Source organism: Ornithorhynchus anatinus, chromosome 1 (assembly GCF_004115215.2).
Source record: "Ornithorhynchus anatinus isolate Pmale09 chromosome 1, mOrnAna1.pri.v4, whole genome shotgun sequence".
In the NCBI taxonomy this organism is placed as follows: domain Eukaryota; kingdom Metazoa; phylum Chordata; class Mammalia; order Monotremata; family Ornithorhynchidae; genus Ornithorhynchus; species Ornithorhynchus anatinus.
This window is the reverse complement of record NC_041728.1, coordinates 35,227,614-35,251,911: the sequence shown is the minus strand read 5'-3', so window position 1 is coordinate 35,251,911 and position 24,298 is coordinate 35,227,614. Positions and strand designations below refer to the sequence as shown.

Genomic DNA, 24,298 nt, shown 5'->3' with positions numbered 1-24,298 from the left:
TTCCCACCAAGGGTAATCAGGCCACCTCAGAAACAAAGACTCTGTGACCACAATAAAGTTTCTGACATCTGGATCCTCTTGACTTTCCAACAGAGCATCACTTCCATTTATTTGGCACATGGCATGAAACACACTGGCTTAGGGTCAGTGTGGTGTAACACAATTTGTTCCAAGAAAAGGCTTCAATTTTTTTTCTTTTTAACTTAATAAGTGAGACTTTCATCAAAGACAACAGCATTTCCCAGAGTTGATCAATCGGTGGTGCTTATTGAGCTCTTTCTATGCGCAGAGCACAGTTCTAAATGCTTTGAAGAGGGCAATACAATAGAGTTGCTGGACATGTTCCCTGCCCACGAGTTTAGAGGGGGAGACAGACATTATTAATAGAAATGAATAAATTATGTATGTATCATAAGTGCTATGGGGCCGAGGGTAGGGTGAATATCAAGGGCACAAGAACTCAATCTATTTCATCAATGACACAGAGGTCGATTTATCTGTAAAACCTTTATTTAAAAGGCTTCTCTCTAATGGATTGCAGAAAGCGAACTACCCGTGCTTTGACAAACAGCAGCATGTAATCGAATCACATTTTAAACCATCGAATACTGCCAATTTCTGGTGATTTGGTGGCGTGTCAGCGGGGCCCAATAGTTAGATCCTGGGCCTAGGAGTCGGAGGACCTGGTTTCTAAAATCAGCCCTGCCACGTGTCGGCCGTGTGACCCTGGGCAAATCACTTTACTTCTCTGGGCCTCAGTTACATCATCTATAAAATGGGAATTAAGACTTTGAGCCCCAATGTGGGGCATGGACCATGTCCAGCCTGATCTACCCCAGCACTTAGTACTCTGCCTGGCAGACAATAAGTGCATAACAAATGTCATTTAAAAAAAAAAAAAACCTTTTAAGGCTTTGAACAGATTTACCAGAGGTGTGCATTTGACTTTACAGCAAGTCAATGCTTCTTTCCCCCATCTCCTTTCACAATTATATGGGTGGCTAGAGCCTGGGCCTGGGAGTCGGGATGTGGGTTCTAATCCTAGCTCCGCACTTGTCTGCTGTGTGACCTTGGGAGAGTCATTTACTTCTCTGGGCCTCAGTTACCTCATCTGTAATATAAGGATTAAGACTGTGAGCCCCGTCTGTGACAAGGACTCTGTCCAGTTTGGGCTTTTATCCAACCCGGTGCTTAGTTAGAGTGTCTGGCACGTAGTAAGCACTCAAAAAATAATACCAAAAAAAAAAAAAGGAAGACAAGGCCATGATACGAACCTTCACTCCTAGCCAAGTGCGATTGTTAATACCCATAGCCTTTTACCCTTTAAGGATAAGACAAATGTTATGCTGAGCTCATTGTGGGCAGGGAATGTGTCTGATGTTCTATTGTACTCTCCCAAGCTTTTAGTACAATGCTTTGCACACAGTAAACACTCAATAAATATTATTATTACTATTAATAATAATAATAGTAACACAATTAGCGGTGGTGGCATGAAGTCTTGTGAGGAAGCAATGTGGTTTAGTGGATTGAGCATAGGGCTGGGAGTCAGGGATCTCAAACTAATCCCGGTTCTCTCCATTTGTCCGCTGAGTGTCCTCAGGCAAGTCACTTCACTTTTCTGTGCCTCTGTTTCCTCATCTGTAAACTGGGGATTCAATACCTGTTCCCTCTCGTACTTAACCATGAGTGGGAAAAGGAGTGGATCCAATCTATCTTGTATAATAATCGTGGTACTTGTTAAGTGCTTAGAAATAGGATTGATGAATATGTGCCAAACACTGTTCTAGCACTGGGGTAGAAACAAGAAAAACAGTTTGGACAACGTCCCCGGCCCCACTTGGGGCTCAGACTCTTAATCCCCATTTTAGAGATGAGGGAACGGTGAAGTGAAATGACTTGCCCAAGGTCACAGAGAAGACAAGTGGCAGAGCCGGAATCGGAACTCAGGTCCTTCTGACTCCCAGGCCCGTGTTAATAATGTTGGTATTTGTTAAGCGCTTACTATGTGCCGAGCACTGTTCTAAGCGCTGGGGTAGACACGAGGGAATCAGGTTGTCCCAAGTGGGGCTCACAGTCTTAATCCCCATTTTACAGATGAGATAACTGAAGCACCGAGAAGTCAAGTGACTTGCCCTAAGTCACACAGCTGACATGTGGCCGAGCGGGGATTCGAACCCATGACCTCTGACTCCAAAGCCCGTGCTCTTTCCACTGAGCCACGCTGCTTCTCCCGATCTATCCCTGGGCCCCATGATTATCATTAGCATTATGAGTGCTTCCAATCACACACCTAGAATGGATATTCATCTTCCTCATTCCCAGCAGATCATTCTCTGAATTATCTACTCCTAATTATTCGGGACCTTGGCGCGCGCGCACACACACATGCTAAAAAAACCCCCCACAAAGTGTGAATTCACACATATGTATACAATTTTCTCATCTTCATGCACGATGAATTAACTGCGGTTTGGAACATCAAGCCATCCTACCATCATGCCGAACAATGAAGATTTAGCTCTCAATACGTATAACCCATAAAACATCCTTCATCTGTTCATCCATTCCATATAGGAAACATTTATTTTGCATCCCTCCTCCAGTCCTTGCAGGGAATTCGCCAGGTAAGCTATCGTGATTGGTGATTTTCCGCTCCTCTGGACAACTGGAGTGGCAAATCATCGTTTTGAACGGTGGTAATATTGGAACTTAAGGGGAGAAAGGAATTTTCATAAGACAGATTAAAAAAAAACCTCTTACGGGTTACAGCGGAACATAAATCAAAACCCATAATATTCATGAGGCTAAGCTATTTATGGCTTTTAATAGTCTCTCTTACATGTTGTTCCCAAGTTGGCAATAGCAGAACCATGGCAACAGGAAATTCTTCACTGCAGCAAGACCCTGTGAATGTTTTTTGGTTTTCATGACTCAATTCCTTATTTAATTTCCTGAAGGGCAAGTTAGTGAGATGACCTTTGGATTGCAATACAGATGGGCCAATATGAAGACCAACTCAAAGAAAGATGGAATACATGGGGCGGTGGGAGTTATTTCAATAAAATTCTCTCTCGCAGCAGCCCAGCTCACACTCTTTGTTGCCTCCGCGGCTCACTGTGAGACGGTGGCTCATTTTCGACATTCCTCTTGATCGATAAATCGTGTTTTTTGAGCGCTTGCTGCGTGCAGAGTGCAGAACTAAAGCACGAGGGCGAGAACGCTGTTGCAGAGTGGGTACACGTTCCCTGTCCACAATGCACTTACGGTCTGAGGAGGTTGAGGTGTGGAAATAGACACTAATCTAACAAAATAAATCATGGAGAGGCACATAAGATTTGTGGGGCTGAAGGAAGGGTGAATAAAGGGAGCAAATCAAGTGCAAGGGGGATGCAGAGGCAGGATGTGGGTGAGGGGTCGACGGTGAGACGAGGAGATGGGGATACAGCGAGTGGGTTGGAGTGAAGTGTGTGGGCTGGGCTGTAGTAGGAGAGCAGCGAGGCGAGGTAGGAGGTGGCAAGGGGATTGAGGGCTTTAAAGCCGATGGTGAGGAGTTTCTGCTTGATGTGGAGGTGGACGGGCAACCGCTGGAGTTTCCTGAGGAGGGGGGAAACACGTCCTGAATGTTCCTACAGACAAATGATATAGGCAGCAGAGTGAAGTGGGCCTGAAGTGGGGACAGACAGGAGCCAGGGAGGTCAGCGAGGAAAGGTGAGGCAGTGATGAAGATGGGATTGGACTAATGTGGTAACTGTTTGGATGGAGAGGAAAGGGCGGATTTTAGCAATCTGTGAAGGTCGAACCGACATGATGTGGTGACAGATTGGATATGTGGGTTGAACGAGAGAGATGAGTCAAGGATAATGGCAAGGGTATGGGGAGAATGATGGCTTTGTCTACAACCCTGTCCTCCAGTCTAGAAATCCCTCCCCTTTCAAATCCACCAGATGACAAGTCTCCCTGTCTGTAAAGCCCTTCTGAATTCCCACAGTAATAATACTGATAATAGTAATAATAATAATGATGTTAATGATGATGATTCCCAGACTAAGCCCCTTTTTCCTCAGCTTTCCCTCCCCATCGCCCCGACTCGCCTCCTTTGCTCTACCTCCCGCCCCGCCCCACAGCACTTGTATCTATACGTATATATTTATAAGTCTATTTATATTGATGCTACTGATGCCTCTTTACTTGTTTTGATGTCTGTCTCCCCCCTTCTAGACTGTGAACCCATTGTGAGCAGGGATTGTCTCTCTTTATTACTGAATTGTACTTTCCAAGCACTTTCCAAGCACCATACAGTGCTCTGCACACAGTAAGTGCTCAATAAATACGATTGAATGAATGAATTAATAAAAATTGTGATATTAGAACAGTGCTTGACACCTGGTAAGCCCTTAACAAATACCATCATTATCATCATTAGTTAAGTGCTAACTTTATGTCAAGCCCCCCAGTCAAGGTCGCACCTGGAGAGTTTCCAGTCCTCTACCAGTCTCGCCTACGGGAGGAAGAGTCAAGGAGAGGCCTACCCATTCCATTCCGAACTTGGTCAATGGCTAGCGAGTGGAAGGCACTCTGCTAACAAGTTAAAACTCCCCTGAGCCGGGCAGCAGCGGCATGGGAGAGAGTCGAGGGTGGAGACTCGAGTTTACTGGGTGAAAGGCGGCGATGGTAAACCACTTCTGCATTTTGACCAAGAAAACTCTACAGATCCACTACCGGCACGATTGCAGATGGAGAGCGGGGTGTTCTGGGAGAGATGTGTCCATGGTGTTGCTATGGGTTGGAGGCAACTGGGCAGCATGAGACAAGACAACGTGTCAAGCACTGTACCAAACGCCGGGGTAGATATAATTCGAGCAGGTCGGACACCATCCCTGCTCCACGTAGGGCTCGAGCTCTAGGCGGGAGGGGCTCCATATACCTTCAGGGGGATTTCCCTGGTAAATTTTTCCTCAGGTTAATTCCCCACCCTACGACTTCAGCAGCACAGGCCATCTGTATACACAGGTAATAATAACAGTACTAGTTTTTTAAGTGTTTACTATGTCCCAAGCACTGAGGTGAATACAAGTTAATCAGATTGGACACAGTTCCTATCCCACGTGGGGCTCATGCTCTTAATCCCCATTTTACAGATAAGGTAACTGAGACCCAGAGAAGTGACATAACTTGCCCAAGGTCACACAGAGCAGACAAGTGACAGTGGTGAGATAAGAACCCAGGTCCTTCTGACTTCCAGGCCTGTGCTCTACCCAATAAGCCATGCTACTTTTATTTGAGCACTTGCTTTTTTCATATATACTTCTTTCCAGTCTCTTCTTCAACTCCCTTGAACCTATTTTGTTGGGCTCCTACACTATCAACTCCAAAACCAAGTGGATAGAGCCCAGGCCTGGGTTCTAATCTCGACTCAGTCGCTCATCTGCTGGGTGACCTTGGGCAAGTCACTTCTCTTGCTTAACAAATAACATTTAACAAAAAAACTACCACTATCATCCTCTGCTGAGCACTTAATGCAGTGAAAAGCACCCGGTAGACACTCCATGAATATCTCTGACAAAGTGTCCTCTAGACTGTAAACTCGTGGTGGGCAGGGAACGGGTTTGTGAATAGAGCACAGGCCTGGGAGTCAGAAGGACCTAGGTTCTAATCCTGGATCCTCCATTTGTCTGCTGTCTGTCCTTGGGCAAGTCACTTCACTTCTCTGGGCCTCAGTTACCTCATCTGTAAAATGGGGATTATGACTGTGAGTCCTATGTGGGACAGGGACTGTGGCTAATCTGATTAACTTCTATCTACCCCAGCCCTTAATAAAGTGCCTGGCACATAGGAAATTCTTAACAAATACCATTAAAAAATCCCCTCTTTATATTGTACTCTCCCAAGGGCGTAATACAGTGCTCTGCACATAGTAAACTCTCAATAAATACGACTGATGGATTGACAGATCACTTGAAGCTGGTTGAACACTGAGAAGCAGAAGTGGTGGACATACTTTATCCACAGAAAACTTCTTCACCTCATCAGAAGAGATGACTTTTTGGCACCGCAATATTTTAGGGACCGAACTGGTAGTTTGGGAGTCAAGGCAAGATAAAAAAAGACATGAAAAGGTTGACGAAAAATGGAACAGAACAGAATTTTTTTTACGGTATTTGTTAAGCACTTATTATGTGCTGGGCGCTATGCTAAGCGCTGGGGAGACGCAAGTCTATCAGGTTGGACACACAACACTCTTCATCTCCATTTTACAGATGAAGGAACAGAGGCACAGAGAGATGAAGTGACATGCCCAAGGTCACCCAGCAGACATGTGGCAGAGTCAGGATTAGAACTCATGTCCTTCTGACTCCCAGGCCCGGGCTCTAGCCAGTAGACCACACTGCCTCTCAGTGCTAAATCTTAAATGTTAAAATCTTTTTTAGACTATCGTACTACCTCTACCTACCTCAGCGCTTATCGCTTGACACGGAGTAAGCGCTTCACGAATACCAGCATTTAGTGCTTGACAGCTAGTAAGCCCTCAACAAATACCATAATAACGACGACAGTCTAAAATAGTCCATTGCCAAACTGTCCGATGTCTCTTCCTCTCATTTTCTCCTCCAGATAAATTTAGGGCCAATAAATGATAATCAAGTACTATTCTAATCAATAATTATAATAATGATGGTATTTGCTCAGCGCTTACTATGTGCCAAGCACTGTTCTAAGCACTGAGGTAGATATAAGGTAATCAGGTTGTCCCACGTGGGGCTCACAATCTTAATCCCCATTTTTACAGATAAGGTAATTGAGCCACAGTGGCTTGCCCAAGGCCACACAGCAGACGAGTGGTGGAGCCAGAATTAGAACCCTTGTCCTCTGATTCCCAAGCCCGGGCTCTTTCCATTAAGCCACACTGCTTAAGTTGGATCATGTAAGCTCATCCTTGAAACTGAAAACTCATTGTGTGCAGCAAATGTGATTGTTATATTGTTACGCTGTTCTCTCCCAAGCGCTTGGTACAGTGCTCGGCACACAGTAAGTGCTCAATCAATACGATTGATTGATATATCAGTCGATTTTGCTACTTTTAAGCAGACTGGTTAGGAGGAGGTCAAGTGGATTTATTGAGCACTTACTATGTTTGTTGCAGGCAGGGAATGTGTCTGTTATATTTGATTGTACTCTTCCAAATGCTTAGGATAATGTTCTGCACACAGCCAGCACTGGATAAATACAACTGACAGACCCTTCCACTTCAGTCATCAAATTGGATGTCCCAGGAATTTTTGAGTCCATCTCCTGAACAGGGTTATTATGAGGTTTTCCGGATACTCAACTACAACGGCTCGTTTCAAGAGACTTCCACCACTCCCCTCGCAAGCCCGTCCCGGTTTTTACACGCCTCTTCCAACATTATATCCATCCAACAACTTTCCCCGGCAATTCAAACCACCGCTTTGTGTTAGGTCTTCTGTACGAGTTCCATACTTTAGACGTGGACTGTAAAAACAGTCTCTCTCTGCCCTGACGAAATGCGGTTTTTAAATTTACCGGGGCTCTCCACGGAAACCGGGAACCGAAATAGGAGACGTGGACAAAGGGATCTTACTCTTGGTATCGAGCTGGGCGCGATACTTCTCGAAGCCTTTGAGACGGACTCGTTCTCCCAAAAGCTGAAGGAACTCTTCGAAACCTGGCCCGGCGGATTCGTTATTGTACATCTCTTCTTCCGTGCTCTGCCCGGCTTTGCTGTACATGATCCCCACTTTCAGCTGGTAGCTGAGCTGTGAAGAGAAAGTGTCTTACGTTACGACGACTTTTCATTGAAAAATATCACCACGTGGGGCTCACGGTCTTAAAACCCCATTTCACAGATGAGGGAACGGAGGTACAAATATGTGCCTTTTTTTATGGTATTTTTTAAGCACTTACTATGTTCCACGCACTGTACTAAGCGCTGGGGTAGACAGAAGCTAATCATGTTGGACACAATCCCTGTCCCACATGGGGTTCACAGACAGAATCCCCATTCATAGATGAAGGAACTGAGGCACAGAAAAGTTAAGTGACTTTTTTCTGGTGTTTGTTAAGCGCTTACTATGTGGCAGACAGTGTACTAAGCACAGCTAAAGAGGTTGGACACAGTCCCTGTCCCACACTGGGCTCATTTTACAGATAAGGGTATAGAGGTCCTGAGAAGTGAAGCGACTTTCCCAAGGTCATAGAGCAGACAAATGGTGGGGTCGGGATTATCAATCAATCAATCGTATTAATTGAGTGCTTATCGTGTATACTCTACTAAGTACCTGGGGGAGTGCAATTATAACAGAGATGGTAGAAAAGCTCCCTGCCCAAAATGATCTTACAGTTTAGATGGGGAGATAGATATTAACAGAAGTAAATAAGGTGCTTCTCACTACAAGTCCTGTTCTCTATTAGGCTGATTCTTTAACTGTCCAGGAAATAACGAGATTTTCTTCACCAATTGGACCGTTTTTCTTTTACTCTCGATAATAAGTACATACGGAGAGAGAAGGCCAAATAGAATGAGATGGCTTTCTATTTTAGCAAAGGGAACAAAAGAACAAGTTTAAGTTAGCGTCAAAACCGTGATTCACTAAAATATACGTTTCTGCCAGTCGACAAGAGGCAAGCAGCCGAATGAAGTTACACAAAGCTTTTAAAATGAAAACAGTGACTGGATGGTCTTTGAAAAATGTTGCTTCGAGAAAAAAAACACTCAAAAAGCCTATCTTTTTGCCAGAAGCTTAAAAATAAAATGAGACTTCAGTCCTTTGCATTGCTACTGTTTTCCCACTCCTTTCTTAGTTAATGGGAGGAGCTGGAGAGTCTCCCCTGGGTTTGCAATAGCGAAGACATCAAACAAGAACGTGGCTATCTGTTTGGGGTGTCGAACCGCGGACAGTATCGATGAAGTCATGGCAACGTCACGAGATTTCTTGAGAACATATTCTCAACAGAGATGTTTGCCAGCTGAACGCTTCGAATCTAAACCTTTTTGTAGACACGTACCATTTAACAAACTCAACAGTCCGATGGTAAGAGATGCTGCTTTAAAGATTAACTGCAATCACCAAAAATTGTTTACCGTTGATGCTCTTCCTCTCATCTGAGGACCTCAAATATCTTGACCTTCAGGTTTATCATCTGAAGGTCAATAAACCTACTTTAAACACGCATAGTTAAAATGAGGCAGAGGATTTATGAAATGATTCCAAAAATACGTAAAGTTCAACAAATTCATTTTCGCTCCACCCACCTCCCCACCACCTAGCATCTTTTCCTTTCCAAACTCACTGAGACACATGAATCTTTTGATTTCCTTTTTAATGGTATTAAGCACTTACTTTGTGCCAAGAACTGTTCTAAGCACCGGGGTAGACACAAGTTAATCAGGTCAGACACTGGTCCCTGCCCCTCATGGGGTTCACAGTCTAAGTAGGAGGGAGAACAGCAGAAGCAGCGTGACTCAGCGGAAAGAGCATGAGCTTGGGAGTCAGAGGTCATGGGTTCAAATCCCGACTCTGCCACTTGTCAGCTGTGTGACTGTGGGCAAGTCACTTAACTTCTCTGTGCCTCAGTTACCTCATCTGGAAAATGGGGATTAAGACCCCATGCCTCATGTGGGACAACCTGATTACCCTGTATCTACCCTAGCACTTAGAACAGTGCTCTGCACATAACTAAGCACTTAACAGATACCAACATTATTATTATTATTATTAACAACAGGGATTGAATCCCTAGCTATACTTGAGGAAACTGAGGCATAGAGAAGTTCAATGACATGCCCAAGATCACTGAGCAGGTCATTGGCAGAGCCAGGATTAGATCCCAGGTCCTCTGACTCCCAGGCCCATGTTCTTTCCACTAGGCCCGTCTGCTTCTCAATTAGCACCTACCAGCACCTATCCCCAATTTGCTGTGAGCTCACTGTGGGCAGAGAATGTCACCATTTACTGTCATATTATACTTTCCCAAGGGCTTAGTACAGTGTTCTGCACACAGTAAGCGCTTAATAAGTACGACTGAATGAACAAATGCGGGGAAATTACAGTTTTTCCACATTAGCCGTACATTCCACTGCCCTCAGAAAATGATTTCAGTAGAAATTCAGATGGCTTAATTTCAAATCGCAAGAGTCGACAGAACTTGGGCAACCTTATGCTACAAGAAGGGGCTACTGGAGGATTACTGAATTCTTCTACGAAACACAAAAGCATTTTCTCACTAAAAATGCCCCAGGATACTAGTAGTAGTGAGTAAGTAGTCATGAGTAAGCAGCACGGCTTAGTGAAAAGAGCGCGGGCTTAGGAGTCAGAGGTCACGGTTTCTAATCCCGGCTCCGCCACTTGTCAGCTGTGTGACTTTGGGCAAGTCACTTAACTTCTCTGTGCCTCAGTTACCTCATCTGTAAAATGGGGATGAAGACTGTGAGCCCCATGTGGGACACCCTGATTACCTTGTATCTCCCCCAGCGCTTAGAACAGTGCCTGGCACATAATAAGCGCTTAACAAATACCATCATCATTATTATTATTATTACTGCTGATATAGGCCTCATTCGGATTCTTCCCTTAAACATTTTACACAAGGGGAACTTTTTGTTTAAACACATTTGTACTCTAACACCTCTCAGCTTGCTTACTTGTGTTTTTTTATGGTATTTGTTAAGCGCTCACTATGTGCCAGGTAACATATTAAGCGTTGGGGTAGACACAAGCTCATCAGGTTGGACATAGTCCCCGTCCCACCCGGGGGCTCACAGACTTTATCCCCATTTTACAGATGAAGACACTTAACCCCAGAGAAATGAAGTGGGTTGCCCAAGCACACACAGCAGACAACTGACAAAACCAGGATTAGAACCCAGATCCTTCTGACTACACGGCCCATTCTCCAGCCACTAGGCCAAGCTGCTTCTTAAGATACGTTCCCTGCCCTCAAGACAAGGGGGTAGTCACTTCACTTCTGGGTGCCTCAGTTACCTCATCTGTAAAATGGGGATTAAAACTGTGAGCCCCACGTAGGACATGGACTGTGTCCCACCTGACTATCTTGTGTCTACCCCAGCCTTTAGTACAGTACCTTGTACATAGTAAGAGTTTAAACATCAGTTAAAAATGATTAAAAAACCACCACTAGAAGCTTACAGTCTATGGGGGAGACAGACATTAAAATTACCTACAGATAGGGGAATCGGTAGAGTGTGAAGCTAGGTACATAAATGCCATGGGGCTGGGCGGGGGGTATCAAAGTGCTCATCAAAGAGCACTGTACTAAGCGCTTGGGAGAGTGTAATACAACAGAATTAGCAGGCACGTTCCCTGCCAATAATGAGCTAACAGAGTCTACAGGGAAGAGTATACATCTTTCCTGTCCATCTCTTTCCCATTCTACTTCCTATTCTCTGCCCACCCAGGATGACATTCCTTGCTGAAACTTTGACTGCAAGAAAACAGATACCGTTCTAATGGCCAGTTTAATTTCCTCTAATAATAATGCCAATATTATGCCATTTTGCACATCATTGATCCACAACTGTCAGCTTTTTAAAAAAATCCAGCCGGCTTTTAAATCGATAATAATTGTGGTGTTTGCTTAGTGCTTACTATGTGTCAAGCGCAGAACTAAGCACTGGGGTAGATACAAGATAGTCAGGTGAGAAAGATGGGACTCGCATTCTAAGTAGGAGGGAGAACAGGTATTGACTCCCCATTTTACAGATGAGGAAACTGAGGCACAGAGAAGTGAGGTGACTTGCCCAAGGTCACAGGGGGGCAAGTGGTGGAGCCGGAATTAAAATCCAGGTCCTCTGACTCCCAGGCCTGGGTTCTTTCCACTAGGTCACACTGCTTTACATCATCGCGCTCAAGGCCTTTCTTGTGGGGCATACACGTCTCCAGGCAAGCCACCGCAAGTAGCACGAGAGTAGCATGTCTCAGTCATTCATTCTCTCGTATTTATTGAGCGTTTACTGTGTGCAGAGCACTGGACTGAGCACTTGGAAAGTACAACTCAGCAATAAAGAGAGACAATCCCTGCCCAGACCGGGCTGGCTAGAGCCTGGGCATCAGAAAGACCTGGGTTCTCATCCTGGCTCTGCCACTTGTCTCGTGAGTGACCCTGGGCAAGTTACTTCACTTCTCTGAGCTTCACTTCCCTCACCTGTCAAAAGGGGATTAAGACTGTGAGCCTCCTGTGGGACGGGGACTGTGTCAAACCTGAGATCTTGCAAACTTGCAACAACCCCAGTGCTTAGTAGAGTGCCTGGCATATACTAAGAACTTAGTAAGTAGCAGGGTGGCTTAGTGGAAAGAGCGCGGGTATGGGGGTCAGAAGGACCTGAATTCTAATTCCATCTCTGCCATCTGTCTGCTGTGTGACCCTGAACAAGACATTTCAATTATCTGTGCCTCAGTTCCCTCATCTGTGAAATGGATATTAAGACTGTGAGCTCTCTCTGGGACAGGGACTGTGTCCCACACAATTAGCTAATATCTATCCCAGTGCTTAGGACAGTACCTGGCACATAGTAAGAACTTAACAAATACTATAAAAAAGTAGTAAGCGCCCCAAAATGACAGTGCCCCATATTAAATAAAGGTAGCAGAGCAGCATTTGATTTCTAAGAGGCTTGCTAAAACCTCATAGAAAAGGGAGTGAGATTCCACGCTACCGCATTCGAGGGGATTAATTTATCCATAAAAGAATGGACTGTTGAAAGAGTTGCATAAAGAACGGAGCTTCAATAAACCTGCTTAAGCCACAGAATCCCAGCACAATGCACTGAACCTACTGAATGGTTTCTGATGGTCTAATAAACTCCACCTGCAGTTACCCAACCGACTGGTTTAGCCGCTTCTGAATGCTCATTGTCCAAAAGGAATGTTCTTCTAAGAGGATTAGGAAATTTATTAGAATGTCAAATTTCCTCCCGTGTGAAAGCAAGCCAAAATGCCAACCCTTGGCTCCTTTAATGTGAAAACATGACTGTACTCTTCCTCCTTTCCAATTAAATCAAGGTAGGTGGCATGCTATGAACTCATGTTGCTATAATCCTTAAATAGCAATTCATTTCCCATGCCAGACATTGTACAAGTTGGGAGACGGGTTGAATGTATACACCCAATGAGTGAGAAAGCACTCAAATGAATTATGTTGAGAGTTCCGCATTTCCTTTTTTGGAAACCGTCTACTGACTTGGTTGCATTGTACTTTCCCTAGTGCTTAGCATAGTTCTCCGCAAGCAATAGGTGCTCGACAGATACCATCGACTGCTTGAACGAAAGCAGCCGGAAAGATACTGGATCCGGTTAGGGCACGTACAGGAATGGGAAAAAAGAAAAGTTGTACTCTACGAGAGGCCAGAAAACATGCAAGGAGCCCCTACGATAGGTATTTACTGAGCGCTCACCTTGCGCAGAGTGTTGTACTAAGAGTCTGGGAGAGTACAAGATAAAAATAAACTGACACGTTCCCTGCCCACGGTGAACTTAGAGTCTAGATGGGGAAAATTAAGCTCTTGGGAGAGTACAATGAATCAGTCCATCAGTAACATCTATTGTGCACTTACGGGGTGAAGAGCACTTTACTAAGCACCAGGGACAGAACGATTAATCATACAATACGGTACAATTGATAGGACATTGGTTATCCTATTATGAATTCTGATACCCCTATGTCCGCCTGATTTCTGCCTCATATCTCCTTTCTTACCATCAGCCAGTCAATCATATTTACTAAGACCTGTACTAAACGTTTGGCAGAGCACACATTGGAAACACACACATTTCCCACTCTCAACGAGCTCGTGTCCTTCATAATGACCCCTAAAGAGAAGTTCTGGAACTGGCTTGACCTAGAAGACAGGCAGTCTTTGGAGAAGGCACAGCACTTATATACGTACCTGTAATTTTATTTATCTCTATTAACGGCTGTCTCCCCCTCTACACTGTTAGCTACGGGGGGGCAGGGAATGTGTCTGTTATACTGTTATAGTGTATTCTCCCAAGCGTTCAGTATAATGCCCTGCATGCAGTAAGCACTCAATAAATACAATTGACCGACTAATGCCATTTTCTCATCTTTATTCTTAGGATATGAGCCAAGGAGTGTGTTTAATTCCCACCCCCGTATGGTTTTCCAGTGCTTAATACACAGTTGGTGTTTAATAAATACTATTACTATGATCACTATTACTAAAGAGCAATTAAATCTGGGGTCAGCCCAGCACTTATATACCCATCTGTAATTGAATTTATCTATATTAATATCTGTCTCCCCCTCTAAACTGTAAACTCATCATGGGCAGGGAATGTGTCTGTTATATCAGGATAGTGTACTCTCCCAAGCGTTCAGTACAATGCTCTGCATGCAGGAAGCGCTCGATAAATACAACTGACTGACTAATTCCATTTCCTCATCTTTATTCTTAGGTAGTGAGCCAGGGACTGTGTCTAATTCTTACCCCTGTATACTTTCCCAGGGCTTAGCGCAGAGTTGGTGCTTAATAAATACTATGACGACGACTACAACAACCACTAAAGAGTAATTATATTTTATCCTCCAGACATCCTTTTATCCTTAGGGGCCGGGAACGTGTCGGCTAATTCTGTTGTAGTGTCCGCTCCCGAGTGCTTAAGTACAGACCTCCGCTTGTAGTAAACGCTCGATAAATATGACCGTTTTATCGTCCAAAAAGCAGTTTTGATATTCATGACTTGGGTGTGGACATTATTTTTTCTTGGGGTACTTGACAGGTATTAAACAAAGCTATGAATTTTTTTTCCTATTTAGAGGTCCCTCTAATATGAAGTCCCCAGATGAGTTTATTTATCTTGCTTTTACACCTGGCATTGGGCCCATCTCAGTATCTCATATACTTAACTGTTTAACTGCTTGTTATTGATTTATCTACCCATGTGGGTTTGTTATTTACAGCTACCACCCCCGCTCATAACTAGCGGACGAACAATGATTTATTCCTGCTGACGGGACACTCAAGGAAAAAAAATCTGTTGATTGACAGACTGAAGGCCCATTAACTTTTCATATTATTGGAGAAAACGTTCTCTGTAAGCTGAAAAGTGACTACTTCTCAAATAAAAGTATTGTACCTAGTCCTCGGTGGATGACTAAACCCTGGGGACAAGTGTAAATCACAACGCTTTATCTTGGAAATGAATAAAACCACGCCTCAGAAAGAGAGAGGAATCGGAAATATCATCGCACAGTTCAGACACAGTTCCACAGAGCAAGCAGGCATTTCAGGCAAAACAGGGAGGCTGGAAAACTGGGTCGCTTTAAACTTAATAGTTTTTGCCAACTCACTGCTTTGACACTTAACTGGACAATAAACACTTAGCTGATGTGAAACCACAGCTTTATCCAACCCCGGAAGAGGAGGAGGTGCGTGACAAAGTTGAATAACCCCCATCGTGGCAGAAACCAAACTGAACCGTCTAATGAGAAAGCTGAGGTTTGACAAGGAGTGATAAGAAACAGTCATCGTCCAACTGGTTTTACTGGGGTTTTTGGCTTCATTTTGACAGCTCGCTGAACTGAATGCTAGACTTTACTTCGGCTGGAACTCCCCTTGGAATTTTCCAGAATTTGAAGGCTGGGGTCGCTAAGCGGGGTATGGGGACTTCAGAAAGCCAGTCGACCACAATGCTTTATCAGTTTTTTACACAACTATTGAATGCCACCGTTTCCTTTTCTGTTCTCCCCCAAGTTGTTCCCCGAATTCCACACACACTTTGAAGAAGACGTAAGTATAATGAAACTCGGAACCATTCGTCCACCTCCACGAAAAGTAATGGTCGAATTGACCTTCTCAGATGGGAAACAAATACCACAGTTATTTTCAATCCTTATGTACGTGCCCTGCGGCGGAAGAATTCCGAATTGAGGTGTGCTGGGGTGACCCCTGTTCTCTACCGTTCCACTAGTACGGCTGGGGCACGATCATCATGACATCCTCTCACGCAGTGCGGCTAGGATTAAGAATCTTCAATGTCTACTGGAATTCTGTCTTCCTCTTCCCACAGTTACATTAGGGAAGGATCTGGGCATTCACGTTACTCGTTCAAGCGGGGTCTCTTAGCCGAGCTTGGTAACAAACTACCCTCTTGCCGATTCATGGAGGACAAAAAGCAACTTTGATGAGGCAGAGGGATGGAGGAAGCTGCTATTGTAATTCATTCACCCTAGGGCGGGGTTGGTGTCTGTGTAAAGCAAGCTGGGCACAATTCCCCTACATGGGGTGAATGGGCCTGTTTCCTTGGGAGGACATGGCTAGGTGGATAGAGCCCGGGCCTGGGAGTCAGAAGGTCACAGGTTCTAATCCCGGTTCCTCCACGTGTCTGCTGCAAGACCTTGGGTAAGTCATTTGACTTCTCTGGGCCCCTGCACCTCTTCTGTAAAATGGGGTTTGTGAGCCTCACGTGGAACGGAGACTGCTTCCAACAGCAGCGTGGCTTAGTGGAAAGAGCCAGGGCTTGGGAGTCAGAGGTCGTGGGTTCTAATCCCGAGTCCGCCACTTGTCAGCTGGGTGCCTTTTGGCAAGTCACTTCACTTCTCTGTGTCTCAGTTACCTCATCTGTAAAATGGGGATTAAGACTATGAGCCCCACGTGGGAAAACCTGATCACCTTGTACTTACCCCAGTGCTTAGAATAGTGCTTGGCACATAGTAAGTGCTTAACAAATACTATTATTATTATCCAACCAGATATTTGGGGCAGGCTTTGGGAGCCCATTGTTAACTTTTAGCTCAATTTGGCGATATTTATCTGTTCTGCTCAAGTCATTCCCCATCCCAAAGTGAAAGTCTAGCTCCAATTCTCCATGTTCTTTTTAAGATCTCCTTCCATCTCCATCCCTCACGAACTCCCTATTAGTTGTCTGCCACCTGAAATGCCTAGGGGACATCCCCAATCTGATGATTATGGATTATTGGCTCAACACGACCCCGAGAGGTCATTTGGTCTAGTCCTCAGCCTCAATCTCTCTTGAGCTTGATGTGGACATGGAATGTGTCTGTTTATCACTGTATTGTGCCCTCCCTAAGCGCTTAGTACAGTTCTCTGCACACAGTAAGCGCTCAATAAATAAGATTGATAAATACGACTCCTAAATGGCCTAAGGCAGAACAATCAATCAATGGTATTTATTGAGCCCTTGGGAGAGTACAGTGCAATGGAGTTGGTGGACGCGTTCCGCTGCCCACAAGGGGTTTACAGTCAATAAATCAATCAATTAATGGTATTCAATGAGCACTTACTATGTGCAGAGCACTGTACTAAGCGCTTGGGAAAGAACAATACAACAGAAAACAGTGACATTCCCTGGGCACAATGAGCTTACAGTCCAGATGATGAGCTTACATTCTAGGGCTTTTCATTCATTCACTCCAATCGTATTTATTGAGCGCTTACTGTACGTTGTTTGGAAAGTAAATTTGGCAACAGATAGAGACAATCCCTACCCAACAACAGGCTCGCTTTTGTTCAAGAAGCTCAAAGCATCAGTTCCTAAGATTCACAATCACCTAGGAAGTTAGACATCATCACCAATCTCTACATTGGTCTGGAGTTTGATGCCATACTCTGTTATCATCGATGGTATTTATTGAGCGCTTACTGGGTGCCAAGCACTATACTGAGCACTGGGGAGAGGACAACAGAATCAATAGATATGTTCCTTGCCCACAACCAATTGACAGTCTAAATTAATAACTCAGAGTTTGCGATGACCTTCTATAAACCATTTCCCAATGATTTTATCCCCACCAAGGAATTCTTCCCCAGTGCTTTGTACAAGGCCCTGCACATTAAGGGCTAGTAGATTCTATTACTATTTCTACTACGATGATTACAAATCGGCACAGCCAGTCGACAGAGCACGGGCCTGGGAGTCGGAAGGAGCTGGGTTCTAATTCCACCTCTGCCACGTGTCTGCTGTGTGACCTTGGGAAAGTCACTTCACTTCTCTAGGTCTCAGTTTCCTCTACTGTAAAATGGGGATACCTGTTCTCCCACCTAAGTAGATTGTGATCGTCATCCGGGATAGGGATTCTAATTAGAATGGGACTCTAATTAGGTTAAAGTTAATTAGCCTGTACCTATCCCACCACTTAGAATGGTATTTGGTACATAGTAAGTGCTTAACAAACACCATAAAAAATAATGCAGTTCTCCCCATTCCTGCTCATTGTTCATTGGGCATGTTAATCAGCAGTGAAGGAGCAGAAAGTTAGAGTGCAAAAGGGAGAAACAAAGGCAAAAATACCCAGATGAACCCACAATCTGCATGATTAAAATCAGCCCTTGAAAAATCGACTTAAATGTTTAGTGACCAATGATTGAGAATTTCAACTTCCAAATACAGGATAAAATGGTCTATCTTGAATGATGACTATACGTCAACCCGAAAGGCTTTACCCTATTTTCTTCCTTTTAGTGAGTTTCAAAGGCAATGGTCTTTTATTTTAGAATCGTTTTCTTTTAAAGAATGAAGAGAATATCTGTTTAAGAAAGGAACTGTCTACTGCGCAAAGATGAACAAGCACAATGGTATTTTCTCTTCCCTAGGGAAGCTTCATTTGTAGCTTTGAATAAGTGTGAACAAGATTCTGAAGATCTCTAAAACACATTAAAAAAGTATGGTGTGAACTGGAAAGAGGCCTAATCAACTCTGACCCTTAAGATATTCTGCTATGCAGTTGTTTACATTGTTAAACCTTCACAAAGCCGACTGGAAATTTTAAGAAAGAACATGTTACCTACAGACACCCGCACTCTGTCATCAAAATGACTTGAAATCATGTGCAAATGAGTGCATTTTTGAAGTGTTTTACCACTTAAAATTCCATCCCTTCAAAGGTACACAAATTATACTCCAAATGAATCTAAATTACTAATGAACTTTTCTGAAGAGACAGTTCCCTAGTCCCTGGCATCATAGTCACATCTCACATCCGAGGAAATGACTGAGCTTTAAAGGCCAAAGCTCATCTCTTCTCCGTGAGGAGAACAAGTGACAGAGAGGGATGGAGAGAGAGAAAAGAGAGGGATTGAGAAAGAAGGGAAAAGGGAAGGGAGAAGAAGCGTGTCTTAGAGGATGGGGCATCAGCCCAGGAGTCAGAAGGGCCTGGTTTCTAAACCTGGCTCTGCCCCTTGTAAAAAAATAATAATGATGATTGCGGTGCTTGTTAAGCGCTTACTATAGGCCAAGCACTGTACTAAATGCTGGGGTAGACACAGGACAAACAGATCCCACATGGGACACTCAGAGCAAGTAGGATCGAATCTCCATTTTGCAGATGAGGGAACTGAGGCACAGAGGACTTAAGTGACTTGCCCCAAGTCACACAGCGGTAAGCGGTGGAGTTTGGATTAGGACCCAGGTCTTCTGACTCCCAGGCCCGTGCTCCTTCCATTAGACCATGCTGCTTCCGACTTGTTGGCTGTGTGACCTTGGGCGAGTCGCTTGACCTCTCTGTGACTCAGTTCCCTCACCTATAAAATGAGGATTAAGACTGTGAGCTCCTAGGTAGGACAGGGGTTATGTTCAACCTGATTATCTTGCACCAACCTAGCATTTAGTACCAACCTGGAACAAACTAGGTACTTAAATACCTTAAAAAAGGAGTGAGAGGTAAGGAAGAAAGTGGGAGCAGTGTGAGAGGGAGAGAAGGAAGAAAGATAAAAGAGGAGAAGAGAAGGAAAGAAGAGTGGGAGGTATGGGAAAATGGAATGAAGTGAGGAGTGGGGCAGGGAAAAGTGAAGAGTCAAATAAATGGTTGTAAATTAAGTATATTGGAGTTAGTGGTCATTTGCCTTATAAGAATAAACGTTTAATGAAGTCATGTCATTTGACTTTCCAAGAAGATGTAGTGGATGATTATAATAACCAGAGAATAAGGACTCTATATTATGCTTCCGCTGCATGTTTTAAAACAGGTGCTGATACAGACATTTTTTGGACATATTTGGACTTTGGACTTTGTCTCTTACAGTTGATTGCCTGAACTTAGGCTATCTGGTCATGACACATTTCTTTCCGTGGCAAAGAAGAGAAAAACTCAGCCCAGTTAGTTTTAGGTCACTAGCATTTTATGTATAAATATATATTATTTATATTATATATACACATATTTATGAAATTAATCTCTACTTAAAATAAGGAAAGCATAATATACATATTATAAAATTATGCTCTTCTCAAAATAAGGAAAGCACAGGAAAATATTAAAGAACACTTTTCTCTCGCAGGAAATAGACAATTTGTTTAAATGAAATCAAAAGTATTCCATCAGATTGCAGCAGTATAAAAGTTTAATGCCACTGACAGTTTTATTTTCAGTTGTTATGTTCCATTTCTGTGTTAATAAAGATGAATGGGTGTGTAAAACTGAGCTATTCAGCAGCCTACTATCCCTTCTGGGAAAGCAGTGTGGCCTAGTAGAAAGGCCTGGGAGTCAGAGGACCTGGGTTCTAATCCTGATTCCTCCACTTGCCTGCTGGGTGACCTTAGGCAAGTCACTTCACTTCTCTGGGCCTCAGTTCTCCCAACTGTAAAATGGGGAATCAATTCCTGCTTTCCCTCCTATTCTAAGAGAAGTGTGAGCTCCATGTGGGACCTTGTGATCCTCTATCTACTCCAGCGTTTAGCACAGTGCTTGGCACATACTAAGTGCTTAACAAATACCGCAATTATTACTATTATTTTGGATCTCCTCCCCCCACGGAACCTTCGATGTATACAGCTCATCTTTACTAAAGAGTTGGAAGGAACTCTGCTATCTCAATCAATAGGGCCGGTGCTCCTGTTGAAGATGAAGCATGGCCTAGTGGATAAAGCATAGGTCTGGGAGACAGAAGGACCCGAGTTCTAACCCCGGCTCTGCCACTTGTCTGCTTTGTGACTCTGGTCAAGTCACTTCACATCTCTGTCCCTCAGTGACCTTATTGGTGAAATGGGGATTGCCGGGGGAGCCCCGTGTGAGAAAAGAACTGTGGAACAGCCCTTAAACAGATACCATGAGTATGTCTGGGTCGGCAAGGGGAAACAGGTAGTGAGAGATTTGGCAATTTAAATCTGATATAGCGTTCTGTATCTTATAGGTGCTCATTAAATAATGGTTAACATGCTATTTTGACTAAAGATAAGCAAAACCTCTCTCAGTTCATTGTGTTTGTGCTAGATTTTCTAATTATCCAAAATTCAATTACTGGCATGGATAGACAGAGATGCCAATTTGACCAGCACAATGCACTCAATGAGTGGCTAGATACTCCTTCTTTTAAAAAAAACAAACATTTGAAATTCCATATAAACACCTTCTTTCAGATATCCAGATTCCCCAAATAATAAACCTAAGATCCCCATAGAGAGGATAATAAAAAGATGGTCAAATGACGGTAATCTGAACACCCAAATTTCTTAGTGCAACCCTTCCACAGGAAACAAAGGACCGATTTTCCACCCACAGAACTTTCCACACACTACTTTATAGGTGGCTTTAACCGATCTCAACCCATTACAAACAGGTGGTGTGGCCTAGTGGCTAGAGCCCGGGTCTGGGCGTCAGAAGGACCTGGGTTCTAAATCTGGCTCTGCCACTCTTTGGCTGGGTGACCTTGGGCAAATCATTTAACTTCTCGGTACCTCTGGGCCTCAGTTCATCTATAAAAAGGGGATTAAGATTGTGAGCCCCATGCAGGACAGGGACTCTGTGCAACCTGATTAGTTTATGTATATATAGTATGTATATATTATTATGCATTATGCATTACTTATATATATACAGGTATATAATTGTATTTGACAAGCATTCACTATGTGGCGGACAGTGTACTAAGCGCTGGGGTGGATACAAGCAAATAGGGTTGGACACAGTCCCTGTCTTACATACATAGGGCTCGCAGTCTTAATCCCTATTTTACAGATGAGGTAACTGAGGCATAGAGAAGTGAAGTGACTTGCCCAAGGCCCAGAGCAGACAAGCGGCAGAGCCGAGATTTAGATCCCATGACCTTCTGACCCTCAGGCCCCTGCTCGATCCACCGCATCATGTTGCCTCCCTCAGGGCTTAGTACCTCTCTCAGCACTTAGTATAGTGGCTGGCAATTAGGAGGCGCTTAACCAATACCATTAAAAAAAAAAAGGAGAAAGGAAGCCTAGATTCGATTAGATTAGATTATCCTAGATTAGGACTGTCATAAGGAGCAGTTCGCCGAGAAGTCAGTAGTCTGCAGGCTACTCGGCCGATCACGCCAACCTCTGGCATCGGTTCCCAAGATTGCCATTTTCTTCTCCCCTTCGAGGTTCCAGGAAGCTTCTGTCACCACCTGGGACATTACTACTCCCCAGTCCTGGAGAGGCCAGGTTGGGGGCCCGGACCACCCCTCGGGAGGCAGCGGTGCCCCAGTGTCGAGCCAACTGAGGCATGAAACTGCAGTGGTCGCCCATCCAGCTCCACATCAAACAAAAACTCCTCACCATTGGCTTTAAAACTCTCCATCCCCTTGTCCCCTCCTACCTCACCTCCCCTTTCTCCTTCCCCATCTCCCAGTCCGCACGCTCCGCTCCACTAGTGCTAATCTTCTCACTGTGCCTCGGTCTTGCTTGTTTCACTGCTGACCCCTTGCCCATGTCCTACCTCTGGCCTGGAACGCCCTCCCTCCTCAACTCCGACAGACTCTCTCCCTCTTCTAAGCCTTACTGAAGGCCCATCTTCTCCAAGAGCCCTTTCCCTGACTAAGCCTTCGTTTCATCTTTTCCCACTCCTCTCAGTATCACTCTGACTTGCTCCCTTTGTTCATCCCCCCTCCCAGCCCCACCTCTGTCATTTACTTATTTCCATTAATGTCTGTCTCCCGGCCTCTAGATTCTAAGCTCGTCGTGGGCAGGGAATGTGTCTGTTTATTGTTGAATTGTACGTTCCCAAGCGCCTAGTACAGTGCTCTGCACACAGTAAGCGCTCAATAAATATAATCGAATGAGCAAAGGAAGCCAAACTCCACAGGTCTGGGGAAGCAGTGGCATTTGAGGGAGCAGACAAGCTGCTTGTCTAAAAGCAGCAGGTGCCCCGCCCTTCTTCCTTCAAGCCAATCTGCGGTTGGCACAGAAAATACCTGTCAATGAAATTACAAAAAAAACCCCCCATAAAACCCCCCATAAAAAGATCAGGACCCGAGCGGCAAACTCGTGATTAGTCAGGGTCTGATTATATTACACAAGACTGTGAGCTCACAGTGGGAAGGGATTGTGTCTGCTTACTGTTACAATGTACTCGCCCAAGCGCTTAGGACAGTGCTCTGCACCCAATAAGTGCTCAATAAATACGATTGAGTGAATGAGGATTTGCCCAGCCCCTTTCACTCCTCTCCCCGGCTCTTCTGTTCCCTGCCTTTTGGCCATCTTCTGGTTTATTAGCCCTTCCGTTGGATGATGGTCATGGGTTCGAATCCCAGCTCTGCCACTTATCAGCTGACTGTGGGCAAGCCACTTCACTTCTCTGGGCCTCAGCTCCCTCATCTGTAAAATGGGGATTAAGACCGTGAGCCTCGTGAGACAACCCGATTACCCTGTATCTACCCCAGCGCTTAGAACAGTGCTCTGCACATAGTAGGCGCTTAACAAATACCAACATTATTATTAGTATTATTATTGTTATAATGAGCTGGGGAGAGGGAGAAGAAGAGAGATTCAAATCTTTCCATTTGGGAAGCTGCTACAATCTCCAATCGTGCTGAGAAGCAGCATGGCCCAGTGGAAAAAGCACAGGACTGAAAATCAGAAAGACCTGGGTTCTACACTTGGCTCCACCACATTCTGCTGTGTGACCCTGGGCAAGTCATTTCACTTCTCTGTGCCTCAGTGACCTCATCTGTAAAATGGGGATGAAGACGGTGAGCCTCATGAGGGACATGGATTATGCCCAAGCTGAGGTACTTGTATCAACCTTGGTGCTTAGCACATAGTAAATGCTAAACAAATACCGTAAAAAAAAAACAAACCCAAAAAACAAAAAAGGACCTCGAGTCTAATCCCAGTTTGCATCCGGTCTGCTGGTGAGCCTGGGCAAGTCATTTAACTTTTCTGTGCCTCAATTACCTCACCTGTAATATGGGGAGGAAGACCAGGGGTCCCATGTAGGGAACGGACTATGTCCAACCTCAGTACCTCGTGATTATCCCAGTGTCGAGTACAGTGCCTGGCACAGTAAACGCTTTAACAAATACTATTAAAAAAAAAAAACGTTGGGGGTTGTT

At 44.4% G+C, this 24,298-nt stretch overlaps 1 protein-coding gene across 1 annotated transcript in view; it reads right to left on the bottom strand.

Moving 5' to 3' along the window:
- Nucleotides 1-24,298, bottom strand: part of SIPA1L1 (signal induced proliferation associated 1 like 1) — a 363,817-nt gene that overhangs the window by 78,837 nt on the left and 260,682 nt on the right. Inside the window, exon 10 of the mRNA XM_029058544.1 lies at nucleotides 7,604-7,778. Within this exon, the coding sequence (XP_028914377.1) occupies nucleotides 7,604-7,778 (175 nt within the window). The remainder of the gene's footprint in view (nucleotides 1-7,603; nucleotides 7,779-24,298) is intronic.